Below are 17,501 nucleotides of genomic sequence, written 5' to 3'. Positions count from 1 at the left end.
ATCGTCTGTTTCTGCGTCGTAAACATAATCTCAAGACTCATTGCCAGTAGTAATACATTTCATGACATTCTGGTAGTCGAAAAGCATTGTTTCAGAGACGTTAACGTGACGCTGTTTAAAAAAAATTTAATGCTTTGGGAACTAATCACAAATGAAATTTCAAAATGCGTTTCACTGATTCTTTCGAAATTCCAATGATGCCAGTAAGATCTCTGATTATTAATCGCCGATTCTCAAGCACCAATTTCTTTATTTTATTTACGTGTCATCAGTTATATTGATGGCCGTTCTGAACGTGGTTCGTCGTCAACACGTTTCCGACCCTCTTTGATTAATTTCGACCAATCAAAAACACTTACTCGCGACGAACAATTACACTGGTCAACAAATTTGTAATTTTTTTTGTCACATGAAAATTTATATCAAAGTTTGAATATACATACTTGGACGACCAAATAATAATGTTTTCTTGTGACATCAAAACATAAATTTTCGTAAAAAGTACAAAATTCAGCCACACTTACAGAATTATTTCTTAATATCTAATAGATACTTATGATTTTCTTGAATATTTGGCTTCCGGTAGGTCCCTTTTAAGTCTTCAACAATGGTCTGCTAGCATTCCTGGCAGGGGCGAACGCAGGGGGGGGGGGGGGTTTTGGGGTGTTAAAACCCCCCCAAACTAATTGAATTTTTAAATAATAGAATTTAATTCTACATAGTCATTTGAAAAATTGTAATTTGTTGGTTTCAAAGCAATCTTTCTGCCGACGTTGTATGAATATGTAAAATAAATGAATACATTAGTCACTAACAGCGTTGCCGTTTTGATACAATTGTATCTTTTTTGATACTTTTTTTTTCTAAATTTTGTGATTTGATACTTTTTTTTCACAAACGGCCTATTTTAATACTTTTCTGCTGATAGAATTTAATTTTTTGAAACTATGAAAATGTTAAACTAAAAACAAACCTATTGTATCTGGATAGTATTAAAAAGTTGTGGGAATGTAGGCCAATTAAAAAACCCAGAAAAATATAAACTGGACAGAGATTTTTTTTAATTTACTTCAAAGTAATGAGTTTGCCTTATAACTCTGTGGCTGCTAAACTGGATTTTTTTAGATTTAAGGGGAATTGTGAGTCGAAAATGGACTTCTTTTGAAAATTAGTTCTGAACTGAAAAGTCACCAATAAGGTTTCTATTACTTTTTTTTAGAGTTTATTTTTAATCATAATAAAGGAAAAATAAAAACTCATTTATTATGACTTTTAGTTTTCGTTCCATGAGCAAACTGTTGTGAAATAAATTTAAATTAAAAAAAATTATGCTATTTGCAAAAAAATACTTGAGTGTCTTAACTAAAATGTCTATATTTTTAATAAAAACAACCAGAAAAAACTGGTCTGAATTAGATACACAACTTTACTTATTATTTGTTTTTCAAATGAAAATCTTTAAAACAACGGTTGTGCTTTTGATACTTTTTGATACTTTTTTTGCTTCGCAACATATACTTAATTTGTTTTAGCTCGCGGCAACACTTGACAATCGTTTAAACTCCTTTTTGAATCAGTTAAAACAATAGCCGCAGAATTAGATTTAGAAATCAAAATTCCGCGTTTGGCGAAACGGCAAACTAATCGCGACAATTATGAAGGCGAACCGGAAGAATATTACCGCAGATCAATTTATATACCGTTTTTAGGTCATTTTTTGGACCAAATCAATGAACGATTTTTAAAACATCGAGAGCTGCTTTCCAAAATTGAAAACATTTTGCCAAATAAATGCATAGATCTTGACGTTATTGCAGATGATTGTTCGTGTTTTAGAACAATTTTTGCTGATCTAGAAGATCCCGATGATTTCGTTGCTGAATTTAGAATGTGGAAAAGGTTAAAAATCTTTTCTTCAGATTATATTTTCTAACTAAAATTTTGAATATATTTTCAGGAACTGGTTAAATCAAACAAAGAGATCCAAAACTTTTTTAGACGCGTTGAATTGTTGCGATGCAAAAATTTTCAAAACAGTGCATCGTTTTTAAAGATTGGAGCAACAATCCCTATATCTGTCGCTTCAAGTGAACGCTCGTTTTCCTCACTTCGCAGGCTTAAAACATATTTAAGAAATAAAACTGGAGAAGCACGCCTCAACGGAATGGCTCTCTTGAATATCCATAGAGATATAGACGTGACGGAGGAAAAGATTTTAAATGTTATGGCCCAAAAAATCCGCTGAATTCTTTAGGTCCAATTACTCTTCAAAATCTCCACAAAATGTTCCGCATCAGCACAAGTTATGTCCGATTTCTGTCATTAATGCACCTACCATTTCCGAAGCAGACGTCTTAAATCAGTTAAATATGTTAGAAAAAATACAATTACGGCCCAGATATGATTCCCTCATGCTTTCTTAAGAAATGTGCCAAATATATATACCAACCCCTAACAAAACTATTTAACTCATCTCTTAAGCAAGGCTTATTTCCATCCATATGGAAAAAGTCATTTATAATTCCTTTGCATAAGAGTGGATTTAGGTCATCTATTGAAAACTATAGGGGAATAGCAAAGTTGCCTGCAATACCTAAACTTTTTGAAGCAATTATAACAGACGACATAACCTTCCGGATCTCTCCACTAATTTCTTGTTCTCAGCATGGTTTTCGTAAAGGGAAATCTACCACAACTAATTTGCTTGAATTTGTATCACATGTATCAACGGGCTTTAGGGAGAATAAGAATACTGATGTTATATATACAGATTTTAGTAAAGCTTTTGATAAAGTAAACCATTCAATTCTTTTGAATAAACTTGATCTTCTTGGTTTTCAACCAATATTTCTAAAATGGGTTGCTTCTTATCTTAGTAATAGAATTCAACAAGTCATATTTAAAGATACTTTTTCTGACATAATCAATGACATTAACGACATATCATCTGTTGTTAAGTTTTCAAAAGTTTTATTATATGCTGACGATGTAAAACTTTTTAAAACATATACTTCAAACAGCGAAAGATGTCAGTTGCAAACAGACTTAAACAACCTAGTTTCTTGGTGTGATAGAAATGACATGCCATTGAACCTTAAAAAATGTAAAACGATGTGCTTTTCACGTAGAGCTACCTCATACGCAATACAAAACTTTAGGTTGGAGCAAGTATGCAGTTTTGTTGATCTGGGAGTAACTATGGACCCCAAACTCAATTTTAATCTTCACGTATCTTCCACGGTTTTTAAAGCTAAAGGTGCTCTTAGTTTTGTTAAACGTTGGTCTAAAGAATTTAGAGATCCGCTTACCACAAAAATTCTTTTTACATCTCTGGTGAGGCCTATATTGGAGTATGCTTCTGTGGTTTGGAACCCTAGTTACCAAGTCCATTCGGATAAGTTAGAGTCCGTTCAAAAACATTTTTTACTTTTTGCCTTAAATCATTTGCATTGGGATTCCAGTTTAAATCTTCCCCCTTACAGTAACCGTTTAAAACTTATAAATACAATATTTCTTGTAAAACTCATGAATGGGTCAGTCTGTAGCCCATCTCTCTTATCTGATATTAATTTTAACGTTCCCGCTCGCCCTACCAGGCAGTTTAGACCCTTACTTTTAAAATTTTCTAGAACAAATTTTGAGTTAAACGAACCATTCCGCCGTATATGTCATGATTTCAATTTTCATTCCAGCACATTTGATCTAACAGACTCACTCTTTACCATTAAAAAAAATATTTTATCTACTCTTAACAAGTAACATTTAATAATTATAAACTTTAATCTAATTCTTAATTTCGGCTGTTGAAATTTTTGTTTCTGTAGCTGAGCAGCTTAAGATCGCAACGCTTAAAACTCTCTTGCCTTTTATGACTCGGCTAATTCCGCTCGTTCGCGGATTGCGCCCCTCGCGTCGGTTGGGCGGGAGGAGGGTAATCGTTGGGTATTATTATTATTAATAAATAAAAGAAGTTTACACTTCAATTTGTGAATAAAATAATGAAACATTGTCTTTTTACCTAAAACCCCCCCCCCCCAAATTTTTTTCCTGCGTTCGCCACTGATTCCTGGACTACATTTCCTTTGATAACGCTTCTCCATTAAGGAAATGTCTTGATGGAACCTCTCACCTTGCTCGTCACTCACAGCACCCAGAGTCCAGTAAATCTATATTCAAGGACATACGAGTATCACACCTCAAAGCTTTAAATGTTATCATAAGTTCATTTATAAAATCTTTGTAATTTTCCCCTTTATGGTTACCTAGAAAATTTTGAACAACATTCACAAAACATTGCCAGGCGAGTTTTTCCTGATTATTCAGTTTTTCTTCGAAGCTCTTATCCTTCATCAATTGCCGTATTTCTGGGCCTACAAATATTCCCTCTTTGATTTTCGCCTCTCTGGGTTTAGGGAATTTCTCTTTTAGATATGAAAATCCATCTCCATCTATCGGACAAGAATTCTCACTTTTTGATCGATTTGGAGGTATCGGCACAGGCAGTTCGGCACTATGTAGGATGGGTCTCTTGGCCAAAGACAAGTTTGGATACTGGATAGTGTGTTTGGATTTGTTTGAGTCAAACAAAAATAACAATCACTTACATGATCCTTTGGTTCCGTCCAAATCATTGGTATAGCAAATGACAAATATCTAGGTTCTTGTTTAGCATAACCTAAAAAGAGCCTCACACACATTACACAACATTTATGTGCAGTTATGTAAACAAAGAAAACTGGATGTGATAGAAACAAAACTGTTATATATAATTATTTAATGAGGGTACACCAACATAAATAAAAATCATAACAAAGTTCATGTAACAAAAACAGTGTTTACCAGTGTTGTCACGGAGGCCTTTTCTAACATTTTGAATGTTTCGGCAACAGAAACTTGATTCCGTACAGCAAATTTAATGGAACTTCATTGTTGAATAATTTCACTCATCGTAAAAATCGTCGAATGCACTTTATGTACTTCAGAAAGATGATTTGGCACAGATGTCATACCAAACTTGAAATAAAATATTTCGACGAATAAATTTTCATTAAAAAGTCTTACTATTTTTTGCCCACAGTAGTATGCAGCGCTGCAGTTTTCACATATTTGGACTTCTATATTTTTTGCAAATGAATAATATTTTGGCACTAAAAGTATGTATGTATGTATGTTATGCGAAATTCTTTAATTTTACGTATGAATAAAAATATAAATGTACTATACTATTCACTTATGAATATTATCGTAATAAGAGCTTCAAGGTTAACAAATCGGTGGAAAAAGCAATAATTTCGCAAAAACGCCCACAATAAAAATTTTATACTCTTTGATTTCTGAGAAAAGGTTGTAGTACTATATACATATGTACATATATAAGTATGTACACCCACACATATATAAACGTAGTACTACAATATGTTATTATTACTGTTGTTGTACAGACGACGCGAAAGTGGTGACGCAATGTGGTGTCATGAGCAAAAATGTCACACTACTAACCGCAAACCACCAGCTTATCAGCGAGCCCACGCATAAACAAGCACAACAACAACAACATCAACAACAATGTCAGTCACAGCCTCAGTCGTTTACATAACACGGAATATCTACGAATGACAACAGCGCGGCGAACGAAAGTCACAAAAACAACAAGCATAGCAACAGCTCGAACACCACAAACGACGTGCATTGAGGACAACTAAGTGCAATTGTTGCAGTTGCAGCCTGCTATTTGTGGCAGCTGTGCGAACGAGCGCGCTTGCCATCGCAGCAGCGGGCAGTTATTCGCACGCCCACGCAGCTGACAAGTGCGAATGCAAATTATAATTGGCCGCTAGAATGTGCTAGAGATGGTAAGAGACGGCAGGCCAACAAGCGGGCGGGCGGGCAACAGGAGGGCGGAGGAGTCTACATACTATAATATTAGTGTGATTGATAAAGGAATGAGTGTGTCCAAAGCAAATACATTTGCCCTAATTGGCATAATGCGACAGCGGCAACTCGCTGCAGATACATAGAGATGAGTTGTAAGCTGCTCCAAGCTGAGCTAAGCGGGTGAACGGTGTGCTCGGGTGGGCGCCACGTAGCAGGCGCACAGTTCGCAGAATTACGCTGAGCATTTACATTGAAGAATTTATGAGTAGATTTTGCAGCGCGCCACACTGATTTCCTTTTATCGCTCGCCTTAAATTATTTTCATTTTTTTTACGGCCGCGGAATTATCTCAGCGCGCTTAAAATATCCAATTGACGCAGCGCGTGGTAGACACTTAGTACATATGTACATACGTACATTTGTCTGCGCTTACATACCGAACTGACAAATAAATGTACATGGATATACACACAAACACACAGCTGTTTGTAATTAATTGATATGTGATACGAAGTCTACACCGACATCACTCAGTTTGGTTTTTTGAAGATACCCAGTTGGCAAATGAATTGTTTTCTATTCACCAAGCGTTAGAGAGTAGCGTATCGAACACATTATTCTAATCATGCAAACCGAGTGGCAGCGCTAAAAATGAACTGTCGAAATTTATACAGATTTGATCTCACTGAATCATTCATTATAAGGATGATCCATTTCGAGGTTCCCTACTTAAAAAATAAATACAGAAACATAAAATTTAATGAGAGATTAACTCTTTCAAATGTTGGCCGCGGCTACTTCTCAGAAGGTCCATCCGTTGAGTCCAGCTCACAAACCACAGCTCTATATACAAGTGTATACATATACATACAAGGTCTGTCGCAAAAGAAACAGAACTTTTTAAATATAACTGTTTCTGGTGGCGCCACCTATTGGTTTGTATATGAAATAAAAAGTTGATCTCTTGTTGACATTTCGTAAAAATTTTAACACAATTGGATAACTACAATCGATGTTATCGATCAAAAAGTGACAGCAGCTTTTGGTCATCGGTCGTAAAATGCATTTTGAACAAAGAGCAAATATTAAATTTTGTTTTAAACTTGGGAAAACGTTTACTGAAACATTTCAAATGATGAAAAAAGTTCATGGTGATCAGTGCCTATCCCGTAGTAATGTGCATGAGTGGTTTAAGCGATTCCAAGAAGGTCGAGAGGACCTCTGTGACGATCAGAAGTCGGTTGTCTTCAGAAGTCAAAAATAAAGACAATGCTGATTTGTTTTTACGATTCCGAGGGTATTGTACACCGAGAGTTCGTCCCACCTGGCCAAACGATTAATGCTGTGTTTTACCTTGGTGTTATGAAGCGTCTTTTGTCACGCATTCGTCGTGTTCGACCACAATACCGTGAGGCAGGGTCCTCGCGCCTGTTGCACGATAATGCGCCGTGTCATCGGTCGACGCTTGTCACTGATTTTTTGACAAAAAACTCCATATTAACCAATATTCACTCACCCTGCTCACCCTACTCACCTGATCTGGCACCCTGTGATTTTTACCTATTTGGAAAACTTCATTTGCCCATGAAAGGTCACTGGTTTCAGGACATTTCAGCTATCCAAAAGGCGACGACCGATATTCTCAAGAGCATTCCGAAAAATGACCTTAAACACTCATTTGAAATGCTAACTGACCAGGCTAAACGCTGTATCGAAGCACAAGGAAACTACTTTGAATAAAAAAATATAACTTTTGAAAAATATTAATTTGTTGTTGTTTTTTTACCAATCCAGTTTCTTTTGCGACAGACCTTGTATATTCAGAAAAGTAATAAAGTAAAAATTTTCCAAACGTGTGTTTCTGTATTTCCAAAGCAAACTCGATCAAAACTTGTGGACAACCCATTGCAATTTAAGCCGTGCCCATCTCTGAAATTCCACTAATTACTCATGACGTGGCTGTCTTAAAAAAGCGTTTGTTTGTTTTAGATTTTAGAACGCTTCAATTGCACCAGTTCGTCATAAGAACGCCTCTTCCAACTCGATCTCATTGCGACAGCAATTGATACTGTCATCGCGTCATTCCTTCGCCGATTCGTAAGCGCGGCGAACACGTGCTTCGCATTACACTTCATGTGAAGATTTATTATGCATCGGCAAAATATCATTTAAAGACTGTTGAGTGCTTTAATTTATGCTCGGCTCTTCTGAGCGCGCTGGTGAGCAAAGGCGGGCGGTAATCTTTGGCAAGACTGCATGACTCAGCGTATAGATTTATCAATGATACAAGCATCGTATAAATCTACTCTATGAATGAATAGCTACAGCAATGGAGATTTATGTGGTTCATTAAATGTTTTATTGGAGTAGATTGAGAATCAGTTTCCGTGTGAGCTTTAAGCAAATTAATTTTTATTGTTTTACAATTGGATTACTTAAATGTCTTGTTGTCGGTAGTGTAATGATTGCTTCCTTCATTTATTATGAGTAAATATCGCCGTAAAAATTAAACATGTATCATAATTTATATGGCCGGGCTCTAGAAGAAAGGACTTAACTCTATCAATTCTTCTTAGGAACGCACTTCAAATAAACAATGTATAACTATAAAGACAGCATATCGTAAAAAAAGGTCATACAGAAGAAAGTCCTAACCTTAGGCAATAGGATTATACAAAGAGCTTTTTATATGGCTGCCAGATTTCTGTAAATACCAGTTGACGAAAATGTTATCATTGAGGGCTGTAAAGAAATTATCTTTAGAAAAAGTTAGTCTTTACTCCGAAGGGTCCAATTCTGAACCCTGTCTACAAAAATATATATAGCGGTGTCTCCTAAATAATGTCTTGTTTATATAAATGGATACCTAGGAGTTCTGGGTATAACAGCAGACAGGCTTCTCTAGCTATCTAAGTGTGATTATTCCTAGTCTCACAAGAAATCAGCTTATTCACCTAACCTAAATATAGATTAATGGGAATAAAGAGCTTTGGGTCGACAGAAATTGTGAGCAAGACCTAATTTTAATGCAAAACTTTGAGTTTGTGATTACTACGAAATTCATATCAAATTAGCTCGCCAAAAAACTCGCTTTCGGTTCCGGACAAATCAGTTTTTACTACAATAGATGACTAAGAAAACTAAGTTTCAAACTAATCACATTGTGAAAATAAATTTAAACTATAGATAACATCCGATCCCACCGGAAGAAGATGAATAATTTAAATATGGGCAATAATTTGCCAGTCACAGTTCTAAGAAACCTATGAACCGATTATAAAATGTGCTATAAATAATATTTCAATAACAAGCGGAAGAAATATTTTTGGTTTTGCATCAAAAATTCTAGTGAAATTGCACACTTTTCCCGGTGTACTGGCCGAACTAAAAATATTGCTCATTACTCACTTGTTTATTATTAGCGGAAAAAATAAAAGAAACAACATTATGAATTTTTAAAACAAAGTACTCGCAAGTGCGCTCACAATTTCTAAATGAAATTAATGCTTGTATTGATCAAACTCATTTTCAATGTGAAGGTTATTTAGGAAAAATTTTTGTATGACGAAAATAAATGAAATTATGAAACTAGCTGGCATGGGCAAGTAAAATTAAGAAATTTCGCATGAGAGGCAGTTCGATAAATCTGGGAAAATTAACTGAAAGAAAATTAGCTAATGAAAAAGTGGCTTTCTTGTTCCCTTTGGGCCTAAATCTGTATTGATTTTATGTTGTTTCAAAAATCTATATGTTTCAGAGAAAATTTTTAAAAGCAGGTGCCTTTTTATTAGATTAGATTATGTATTATTTTAGAAAATGTTGTGATGATCAGTCGAGCCTTAAAGTTTTTAGCTTTGTTTTAACTGCATAATTTATACATCTTACACCGTTATTGGAGCTTTTGACGCTTTTTTGATGTATGCCTGGATGTTCCTCATATATACCTCTTCCTTTTTACTGGCGTAGATACTGCTTACGCGGTTATAGCCGAGTTAACAACACCGCGCCAGTCCTTTCTTCTTTTTGCTATTTGGCGACAATTCGAGATACCAAGAGTAGCTGAAACCTACTCGACTTGATCTCTCCAACAAAGTAGAGGTCTTCTCTCCTCTCAGGCGGGTACTGAGTTGGAAATGTTCAAAGCTGGAGGTTCTCTTCCATCTGGATAACATGACCTAGCCAGCGCAGCTTCTGCTTCTTAATCCCTTGAACTGTAACTTGTAAATGTCGTTGTATATCTCTTTTCATCGACTGCGGTACTCGCCGTTGCCAATGCGCAAAGGATCATAAATCTTCCGCAAAACCTTTCTCTCGAAAACTCGTAATGCCGACTCATCAGATGTTGTCAGCGTCCATGCTTCCGCACCGTAAAGCAGGGCGGGAAAGATGAAGGACTCGTAGAGTTTTGTCTCTGTTCGTCAAGAAAGAACTTTACTTGTCAATTGCCTACTAAGTCCAAAGTAGAACCTATTGTCATGTGTGATTCTGCGTAGAATTTCATGGCTGACATTGTTGTTAGTGTTAATGCTGGTTCCAAGATGGACGAAGTTATCTACGAATTTAAAGTTATGACTGCCAACAGTGATATTCCCATCGTGGAATGCGATGACTGTTTGTTTGATGACAGGAGATATTACGTCTTGCTCTCGTTCACTACCAGACCCATTTACTTCGCTTTCTTATTGAGTCTGGAGAATGCAGAACTAACAGTAAGATGGTTGAGGCCAATTATAACAATATCATCGACATACGCCAGCAGCTGTACACTCTTATAAAAGATTGTACCTGCTCGATGAAGTTCTGCAGCTCATATTATTTTTCCCAGCAATAGACTGAAGAAGTCACATGATTGCTACGAACGACTTTGAGAGGTGCTTACCGATCTTTACGAAGCTTTTGGTATTGCTCAACGTCACTTTACACAGCCTTATTAGTTTTGCGGGAGTACCAAGTTCAGACATAGCAGCAAAAAAGCAGTTTCTTTTAGTGCTGCTGATGACTTTAAAATCAACGAAGAGGTGGTGTGTGTCGATCTTCATTTCACTAGTCTTTTCCAATATTTAGCGCATGGTCAAAAACTCTGCTCATTAGTAGATTTTCCAGATGTAAAGCGACCTGGATTAGGTCCAATCGTCGAGCATGCTTTCATCCGACTATATCTTGAAAAGAAGCTGATGCATGCACCTTGACAGTTTTTCGGCACCGTGTTTGAATAGCTGGTTTACCTATTGTTTGATTTTCGAAATCTTCTAGCTGCAGTCTTCACATCTGTCATCAAGATATAATGGTTGTCAAAAAAGTCTTGCGGTATTTTTATTGATTTTTTTTTTTATTGAAATTGAAATGCATTTCTGATTACTCATGTCCAGCTCTTGACCGATGCGACGGCTGCTACTATGCCGGTCTCTTTCGACCAATTCAGCGGTTTTATCGCAATTTTCGACGACAGGCGTGGTGCATCTTCGACCACCTCTACACCAGAACGAAAACGTTGAAACCAGCGTTGTGCGGTGGAAATGGAAACTAAATGGAAACTGTTTCGGTTCCATGAACTGCACAAATTTTATTGGCGGCTTGAGATGCATTTTTGCCTTTATCGTAGTAGTACTGTAAAATATGCCGTATTTTCTCTTTATTTTGCTCCATGTTTGCGACGCTATAACTCACGAACGACTTAAAAGAAACGACAATCAATCAAACACGTGTTTGTGCGTGAAATGAGCTTTCCAAAAAGGTATACATGACCCGATGCGACGAATAAAACTAGAACTAGCGAAAATACCGCAAGACTTTTTTGACAACCTACATCGTTCCAGTTTTAAGCAAAAAGTAATTATATAATGTGAAAGAATACATTTTATTAATTTTGATCTGAAGCTACAATGTGCGTGTTATATACAGAAATATTTATAAATTTACGAAAGCAGAGTTGCATTTACACTGATTTTTTTTTTTTTTTTTTGTAAATTCTAAAGTTCACAAATATTTTAATCCACCCTCGTACATAAAGACACCGGGCGCCAAATGTGAAATGTGTGGATAAGTGGCTAATTGGCATTTTATGAAAAAATCCATTACATATTCGTGGAAATTTGGTGAAACAAATGAAAAGCAGGCACTCACCGTCAGTGGGAATATAATGCGCTGATACTCGCTACGCGTCGCCTTTGACCACTTACATTGCTGGCTGCAAGCCAGAAAATAAAACTACATTAAATCAAACATTTTTTTTATACCCTGGATAGGGTATATTTATTTTACTGCAAAGTTTGTAACACGCAGAAGGAAACGTCGAGATCATATAAAGGGTATATATATAAATGATGAACCAAACGAGTTGAAACCATGACCGTCTGCTCGTGTATACGCGAACTAGTCCCTTAGCTTTTGAGATATCGATCTAAAATTTTATACTCGTCCTTCTCTCCTCTCAAGAGCACTCATCTATCGGGATTGCCGATACTGGACAACTATAGCATATAACAGTGTCATATTTGACACATATCTGGACGAAATTTACCATGGATTATAGTCTAAAGTAACGATACAAGTTCCGAAGACATTTTTTTGATCAGCCCACTGTAGCATATGGCAGCTTATACGTAGGTTGCTATATATATTTCTGGCCTAATAATGTAAATAGGCATATTTATCAACGAAAATGTTTTTTTTTTATTTTTTTTTTTTGACGATTGCTATTTTGTTTCGGGCTCATACGCATAGATCTATGATTCGTCACCTGTGATGATCTTATAAACGTCTTTTGAAGCACCGCGATCGTATTTTTTCAGCATTTCTTTACACCAATCCACACGAGCCGTTTTTTGAGCGATTGTCAAATTGTGCGGGATCCAACGAGAACAAACCTTTTTTACGGTCAGGTGTTCATGCAATATTGAATGTATGCTGGTGGGAGAAATGCATAGGCATGCCTCTATCTGAAGGTATGTTACATGACGGTCTTGCATTATCAGTTCACGTACGGCATCGATGTTTTCTGGCACAAACGGCTGTTTTTGGACGACCTTCACGGAATTCGTCTTTGAGTGAGCGTCGGCCACGATTGAATTCGTTGTACCAGTTTTTCATAGTGCTATAAGATGGTGCTTCATAGCCATATAAAGATTTTAGTTCATCGATGCACTCTTGTCGTGATAATCCACGTCGAAAGTTGTGAAAAATGATCGCACGAAAATGTTCACGAGTTAATTCCATTTTTTGGCCGAGATGAATTTTTTAATTCCCTGTAAATAAAACAATTCACGATTAAATAACAAAACGTTCTGAGTGATGTTATGCTAAAAAATGTCAAACTTTCCAATGGAAATGTCAGATTGCACCTGGCAACACTTAGTGTTGCCCTAGGCCAGAATATATACATATAGCAGCCCTCGCACTATACAACGGATTATTTGTCATGATAAGTTCGCGAAATATGGCACGATTTATTTTCCATGCCAATGCAACAAACAATATATTCGGTTCAGATTGGACCGCTACGTATATAGGATATAGCTCTCATATAAACTTACTGAACAAAATTCAGTTCTTCTATACAAAACGTTCTCATTTGACGAGATATCTTCACGAAATTTGACAAAGCTTATAATCCAAGGCAGTGTTCTAATATCTGAACAAATTGTTCAGTTCGAACATACATATATAGCATATAGCTACCGTACAGCCTGACAGATAAAAATTAAGACTAAGATCTTTTTATATACATTTTTGCTATAAGAAATGCAACTGTAAAGGGTATTATAGCTTCAGTGCAACCGAACAAGTTTTTTTTTGTTTGTGAATATACTTTACATACTTATGTACCTATATATAAAAAAATACATGAAAAGAAGAAGCAGAACATACTAAAGTACTCATATTGGTAATAAAGCCACAAATTTATTTAATTTTGTATTTTTTTATTTTTAGTTTATATTTCACATTTGTTTTGTAACATCCAATAAATACAATTTGGTATTTCCTGAAATATTAATTTTGCGGTTAACTTTTGAGAATGCAATCAATATAGTGAATTATTTTTCGAATCTTTTTGCTTTCTGCTTACAGTTCAGTTGGACCAAGTTCCCGTGTGTTTTGAAGGCAGGTCATTGCCACGGTGGTGTGGCCACCGCACGTCTGGAGAATCAGAGCGCTCTGCAAGATGCAGCCGGCCTTGTCACCGGTTCGGGCAACGATGCGCACTGCTACTGCACCATTGAGCCGTACATCGATGCTAAGTTCGATGTGCACATTCAGAAGATCGGAAATAATTACAAGGCCTTCATGTAAGTATTGCAAGCCTAAATGTGTGTGCATGTATGTACATCAATACTATATGCATATATGTATGCACATATACTTATATATTATATATATATATATATCTATATATATATGTATGTTATATGCAAGTGCGTGGCGCAGACAATCAGAACTGTATTGAGTTGTAGGCACGCAGACGTCAGCCAGACACATGAAGATCGCTTTGAAAGCAAAATATCTATATACATACGTATGTATGTATATGTATATAATCCATATTTCGTGTGGCATCACTTCGTGCAGGCGCGTAATTAATGCAAAACATCGATTACTCGCTTTCCTTTTATTTTGCTTTTGAAAGAAATGAGAAATCTTCAATCAAAATAGTAACTAGCCGTACTCGCCTATTTGTATGTATGTATGTAAATGTATGTAGGAGCGCAAGCCTTTTATGCTATTAACGAATCACGAATGCATTGCATCAACACTGTCAATGGCCACCGTTAAAGACATGGATTAAGTTGTCCGCTGACTCGCTGACCTTGATTTTACTCTGTGTGCCACTCATCAGCGGCTGCCTAAGTGGTTGAGCGGTCGGTCGGCTAGTTAAAAAGTGCAAAGCAACAGGGCACAAGATGAAATCAACTGCCGCTCGCTGGCGTTGCAATGCAATTGTGTAAAGTAATTGAAATGCGCACCATCAGACGGTTTTTTTTGGTTGGTGTAAGTGTTTGTGCAGAGAGTGGTCAGCGGCGGCTTGTGGTGTTTGTTGTTGGTGCTTATGGTACGGTGGCGAAAATGTCGGAATTCTTAAAACGATTAAAAATTTTTAGTCACAAATATTTTACAACAATCAAATAGATATAGAAAAAGAATAGCGGTTCACATTTGATGCTTTAGTATGTGCCTCAGTTAGCTTCGGGTGCACCAAACACAAAAAATTTCATACAACAGCTTGACTTCGAGCGGGCAGTTTGTATGATAGCTACATATGTATGTATATGCTATAGTGATTTGATCTGAGCAAATTCTTTGAAGATTGTACTGTTGCTTTGGACAATAATTTTGGCTAATTTCGAGATGACATATTTTTAAATAAAAAAGATTTTCACATATAAACTTTGTTTTAATGATATTAGGTAACGTTACAACAGGGTGATTAAAATTGGGTTCATATTCAGCAAACATTTTCGATAATAGTCACTCTTACGTAGTTAAAATTTCGCCAGCAATGACAGGGTAAAAGGCCTAACTGACTTTTGAGTGTCATGCAGTTCCAATTCTTTTATGAAAACCTTCAATAAAACTTTTAGAAATTGGAATGTTGGCTAAAACTTCGTTTAAAATAGATCTCCAGCAGCCTCAAATTTCTTTTTAAATTCTCCTGTTCCTCAATAAAGGTCACCTATACAGAAATAGTAGTTCCATGAGAGTCGAGTACTTGGAAATTTATTTAGTAAATAAAAATCCGTAAAAGTTTCTGTTTCAGCTCTGGAGGATGTATACTTTTACACATCGCGATAGATCTGACAATTCCGAATAACGGAACAGACGACAACAAAAGAAAGAAGGCTTCAATTGTTTAGAACCACATAACAATGTTTTTTGTTTATTGTTGCTGGGAGGAAGATAAGGTGGAAACTTCTAGGCACTTTCTTCTTTGCTATCTAGCTTTCGCCAGACAAAGGCTGAAGTATCTTGGTTGCTAAACTTTCAACGAACCCGGCGGAGTAGATATTCTGGTTTATGAGTTAACGACAACGCGCCAGTCGTTCTTCCTTTTCACCATTGGGCGCCAATTGAGGATTCCAAGTTCAACTAGGTCTTTCTCCACCTGGTATTTCTAAAGGAGTGGAGGTCTTGCTCCTCCTCTGCTTCCCCGGCGGGTACTGCGTAGAACACTCCCAGACCTGGAGTGTTTTCATCTATTCGGACGACATGACCTAGCCAGCGTTGGTGCTGTCTCTTAATTCGCTGAATTATGTTAATATCGTCGTATATCTCGTTCAGCTCATCGTTCCACCGGTTGCGATATTCGACTTTTGCCAATGCTCAAAGGACCATAAGTCTTCGGCAGAACCCTTTTCGCGCAAACTCGTAATGCCGACTCATCAGATGGTGTCATCGTCCACGCCTATGTACTATATAGCAGGACGGGGATAATTAGCGACTTGTAAAATTTGGTCTTTGTTTGTCGAGAGAAGACTTTACTTCTCAATTACCTACTCAGTCCGAAGTATCACCTGTTGGTTAGAGTCATTTTGCATTGGATTTCGAGGCTTCTTATGAGTGCATCAACCAGCTGGGAAGCGGCACCTTCCCAACTAAGGGACGGGACATTCCCGATGCATGTCCTTAAACCCTAATACTTAATACGTTTGCAGTGGTGGTCATCAAAAGGGGGTCTCTCATCCCAATATGTTGTTGTTTTTTTACGTGGCGCATCCCAAACCTAGCGCACAACCCTGCGGAGGATGATTCGCCTTTTCACTTAAGCTCGCCTCAAAATGGATGTTTCTTGGCTACCCAGATTATACTTGTTCTAAGAACGGAAGTCGTGAGCTGGTTGAGCAAAATATAAAAAAGCAAAAAAGTTTTTGGCTACTCCCAAGTGCATGACGCTTACAGAACTTTCCTTTCTTGGGTGAACTTCTACGCAAATCTTCATCCATTGGCCAACTCAATAAATTTGTGGCAGGCTCTAAGCGCTTTATGGATATGCGTCGGTCTTTTTGATCCATACTTAGGTGTATCCAGCTGTTCAAGTGGGATTACTTGTGGTCTCACGAAAAACAGCCTATTTACCTAACGTAAGCTTTAATTCTGCGTATATTCTTCTGACATAATACAATTTTTTATAAAGTGGTTGTGTTGGTATTGTATTTTATTGCCAGAGGTACCGTGACGCCGTTGACGCCGCTATAAACTGTATTCTTCAGTTCATCTTCTTCGACTATTGGTTGATATCCTGAATATTAGAAGAACATCTAATAATAACATCCAAAGAATTGTCGAAGAGCGGAAATTGACTTACTGTGGCCGTGTGCGTTTACAGGCTTTTTTGATATTTCTTTATAATAACTACCCGACCAATGAGAGAAATGTACATTAAAAAATTTATAGCTTTATTAATTACTTATATCGTATCCTTCAATTCCATTTCGTATCTTTTTAACAATCCTTTTGGAGGAGGATTATTGAGTATTCCTGCACAAAAGTACCGGAAAGTCAAGAGAAGTAAATCCATCAGTCTTATATTTGTCAGTCTCGTTTCCGAAGCACCCTATATGCATGAAGCTAAGCTTTCTTGCATGAGTTCTTCTTGCCTTTTTTTTAACCACATTTTTACCCAACCTGAACCACTG

General features: G+C 36.7%; 1 protein-coding gene across 1 annotated transcript in view; it reads left to right on the top strand.

Moving 5' to 3' along the window:
- Positions 1–17,501, top strand: part of LOC126750940 (synapsin) — a 164,179-nt gene that overhangs the window by 121,528 nt on the left and 25,150 nt on the right. The window contains 1 exon segment of the mRNA XM_050460788.1: positions 13,942–14,159. Within this exon segment, the coding sequence (XP_050316745.1) occupies positions 13,942–14,159 (218 nt within the window).

This window comes from Bactrocera neohumeralis, chromosome 2, assembly GCF_024586455.1.
Source record: "Bactrocera neohumeralis isolate Rockhampton chromosome 2, APGP_CSIRO_Bneo_wtdbg2-racon-allhic-juicebox.fasta_v2, whole genome shotgun sequence".
In the NCBI taxonomy this organism is placed as follows: Eukaryota; Metazoa; Arthropoda; class Insecta; order Diptera; family Tephritidae; genus Bactrocera; species Bactrocera neohumeralis.
The sequence above is the reverse complement of the archived record's forward strand: the minus strand, read 5'-3'. Positions and strand labels throughout refer to the sequence as shown.